Source organism: Humulus lupulus, chromosome 6, assembly GCF_963169125.1.
Source record: "Humulus lupulus chromosome 6, drHumLupu1.1, whole genome shotgun sequence".
In the NCBI taxonomy this organism is placed as follows: domain Eukaryota; kingdom Viridiplantae; phylum Streptophyta; class Magnoliopsida; order Rosales; family Cannabaceae; genus Humulus; species Humulus lupulus.
The window spans coordinates 10,971,255-10,975,211 of record NC_084798.1 but is presented as its reverse complement, the minus strand read 5'-3'; the positions used below and the strand labels follow the sequence as shown (position 1 = coordinate 10,975,211).

General features: G+C 33.9%; 1 protein-coding gene across 1 annotated transcript; it reads left to right on the top strand.

The window, feature by feature from the left end:
* Window positions 1–215: 215 nt before the first annotated feature.
* LOC133781641 (probable polyamine transporter At3g13620) lies at window positions 216–2,454 on the top strand. Its single transcript, XM_062220693.1, has 2 exons — window positions 216–1,742; window positions 2,218–2,454. Exons 1-2 carry the CDS (start codon window positions 283–285, stop codon window positions 2,243–2,245), a joined length of 1,488 nt encoding a protein of 495 aa, XP_062076677.1. The 5' UTR covers window positions 216–282; the 3' UTR covers window positions 2,246–2,454.
* Window positions 2,455–3,957: the final 1,503 nt, after the last annotated feature.

Genomic DNA, 3,957 nt, shown 5'->3' with positions numbered 1-3,957 from the left:
TCCTGGGCCGCTTTTATATAAATATATATATATATATTTATTGGAGAGTGACTAGCTAATAGAACGAACGACAAAATAGTTTCTATCAACTAGCAACTTCCTAGAAAGAAACCATTTAAGAACAAAAGAAGGAACAAGACAAAACTTGGGAACATTATTTGGATTAAAATAACAGCTCTCTACTATTGATTTTATATGCGTATAGAAAATAAGATTATATACACATGTAAACTTCGTAAACAATTACCAAAGTTGTAGCCCAAATACACAATCGAATCAACCATGCAAGACCCTCTTTTTTCTTCTCCAATCTCCCAAGACCTTCTTGAGAAACAAACCCAAAGCGAAGATCCTCATCAAAATGTTAACACAAAGAAAAAAAAGATAAGCAAAAGGCTTCCTCTACTTCCTCTCATCTTCCTCATCTACTTCCAAGTCTCCGGAGGGCCTTACGGCCAAGAGTCCGTCGTGGGGGCGGCGGGGCCACTATGTGCCATCGTCGGCTTCATCATGTTCCCTGCCCTCTGGTCCATACCGGAGGCACTCATCACAGCCGAGCTCGCCACCGCCTTTCCCACCAACGGTGGCTTCGTTGTGTGGTCACACACCGCGTTTGGTCCCTTCTGGGGATACCTAATGGGGTCATGGAAGTTCATGAGTGGAGTTGTAAACCTAGCTTTGTTCCCAGGTCTCTGCGTACAATACGTAGACGCCATAGCCCCATCTCTAAACCTCACTTCAACCCTAACTCGCTACTCGGTCGTCTTCTTCTCCACCACATTTCTCTCTTTAATAAACTTCACTGGCTTACATGTCGTTGGTCACATCTCCATACCACTAGCAGCTTTGTCTCTTTTACCATTCTTAGCATTGTCGTTTGTAGCAATCCCCCAGATCGATCCCGGTAGATGGATAGCCCTTTGGAACGAAAGTAACACACTTGGAAGGAAAAAAGAGTGGAAAAACTACTTTCACGCCCTTTTTTGGAACCTAAATTGTTGGGACAGTGTTAGTACTTTAGTTGGTGAGATCAAGAAACCTGAAGAAAACCTACCAAAAGCTCTTCTCTCATCCATGGGGCTAACTTCACTAGCTTACTTGATCCCTCTCCTCGCCGTCAGCGGCGCCATGAAGCCGGACCCCGACGACTGGAAAGACGGCTTCTACGCCGCCATAGGGGAGGAGCTATCCGGGCCATGGCTCAAACGTTTCATCAAATTTGGTGCAGTCTTATCTGGCCTCGGACTCTACCAAGCCCAGCTGAGTAGCTGCTCCTACCAGCTCCATGGCATGGCGGAACTAGGGCTTTTACCGCGGTTTTTCGGTGCTCGGTCGGGCACCTTCGACACACCTTGGGTTGGGATTATGGTGTCCACAGTCTTATCTCTCATCGTTGCGGCTTTTAGGTTTGAGAACATGAGGGTTTGTGTGAATTTCTTTTATAGTTTGGGGACGGTGATGGAGTTTGGTGCTTTTATTTACTTGAGGGTGAAGTTTCCCAAAGCTATTAGGCCTTTTAAGATTCCAATAGAGCTTAATGGGTTGATAGCGATGTGTTCGGTTCCATCTATTTTTCTTCTATTCGTGCTGTGTGCAGCTACTCCGGCAGTTTACTTTCTGAGTGTTGTGCTGACTTCGTTTGGTGTGTTGTGGTACTTTATGATGAATATGTTAAAATCCAATAAGTGGGTTGAGTTCAACAACGTTAAAAGCCCCAAAATAGTGGAGGAGTATTATCCAAGGTATATGTTTCACTTTTACTCAAACTTGATCATTAATTACTTAACAATATTGTAGGTACATACTATGAGTTTTGCAAAATTACCGATTATACTAATTGTTTTGTTAAATAATAATTCAGATTCAGTATTTTACAAGATGGAACAAAATAATATCTTACACACAATTTTAGTCAAAAAAATTTAAATATAATATTTCATTCTCATCTCATCGACGACTTTCCTTACTTCTCGGAACTCATCACACCACCAACGACTTAAAAATTGATCTTACAATTGAACTTTTTTAGACCAAAATTAGATATAAGGTACTATTTTGTTTCATTTTGCAAAATGCAGGGTCTGAATTATTATTTAACAAAACACATTGGCTGGTCGGTAACTTTTGCAAAACACAAGATCCAAAATTGTGTTTATCCAGTATTGCTATGTGTATATACTTACTAAATACTAATAACCCATCTTTGTTTTTTTGCAGCTACTATGAGGAAATTGAGAAGAAATAAGAGGGAACTTATACGTTGGAGTGCATGTGTTTATGTAGCGACTTATTATGTGTACAAGACGAATTTTATAGGTTGTCATATTTATATTTGTAGAATGTTGTATGGATGTACATATATAAGTTAAACCCTTATATATCGTATAATTGTTCTCATGTGTACTCCTGCGAACGTTATTTTGTGACAAAATAAAGTGTAATATCTTTTTTTAATCGGTATTTTTAATTTCAATGTATCCTGTAACCAAAAATTATATATAAATAGTGGAATTCCGCACAATAATTTAAACTCCTAATTATATATTTTCAAATATAAATCAAATTATTTTAAATTAAAGTAATACTAAGAACTCCCACATGTTACCAAAAATAATAAAATTACGAATACTAATGTACATAAGTGGAAGCCCAAGCTTAAGGTAGAATAAAATTGTGGGACGTCCAATGTAAATATATATTTTTATTTTGGTACATAGAAAAGTAATATTTTTAGAAAATACATATGAATAATGCTCTTTTTAAAAATAAAAATTAAAAATGGGGCTAATATAATCCTATTATGTTTGGGTTTTAAGCCTAGTCTACCTGACTGCAAGGAGAACATGAATGGTTAGAATAATAGTGTTACAATCTTGATGACTTGTCAAGATTCTATATTTACCCATAAGAATTTTCATTTGTACACTACAAAAAGTCTTATTTTTAATCATAACAAAAAAATTTATAAAAATAAAAAGAAACTTGTGATGAAAGTCACAAAAATCATAATTTCAGTGACAATAAATTTTATCACTATATGTAATAGACTTTAACTAAAGTTATGTCAGTGACAACTTGTAGCTATACATTATGTTTTAGTTGTAAATTTTTTGTTGTGATAAAAAGTAATATTTGATTTTAAAAAATATACGATTTTTGTAGTGATACTTAATCTTAATCAATAATATTTTCAAGTAGAATAAAATAATTTTAAACTGTACATATAATTTTTTTTGACAAAATTTGTACATATACTTTTTAAAAAGGTTATCTAACATTTTCTCTTTTAATTGTGTGTTGAGGAAATTAGCGACACATGCTTTGTATAATTTTTTTCGTTTAATTATTATGAGTGTAATTATCATTAATCCTTAGTTTTCAGACTTTTTTGTTTCTTCTAGTTTTTATGGTGATCATAATAATTAATTACACATAATTCGTTCAATTTCTGTAGGAGTTTTTTTTTTCGTTTGAAATTGTTTACTTAAGGAAAGTATATATAACGGTATATTTTATTACATTATGGAAATTTATATTATTTGAAAAATATGAGAATTATCTTCTCTTTTCGTTCGATTAACAATATATATATATATATACATAATATTAAATTATTATAAATTAAACGTGTTTCAGTGACCTCTTTCATTTCCTTTCAAAAAATCTGTACAGCCATGCACGCGTTAGTGCTATTTACAATTACCACTTTAATAATCTTGTATAGTACTCAAGAGATCTCGTGTTGTACATGATCACCACTTTTGTTTCCTTTTTAAAAATCTTCTATGGTCCTGTTTTTGAAGGCCTCTTTAATTTCGTTTCCTTTTTCTTTATTAAAAATGTTTATTATAAATAAAAAAAAGTATAATAAGTGTCTTGTATAATAAAGTATAACAAGCAATCTCTGCTAAAAAGGAGTTGAATGGTCTTGATAAAAGAAATGGTTGTTGCTAATGA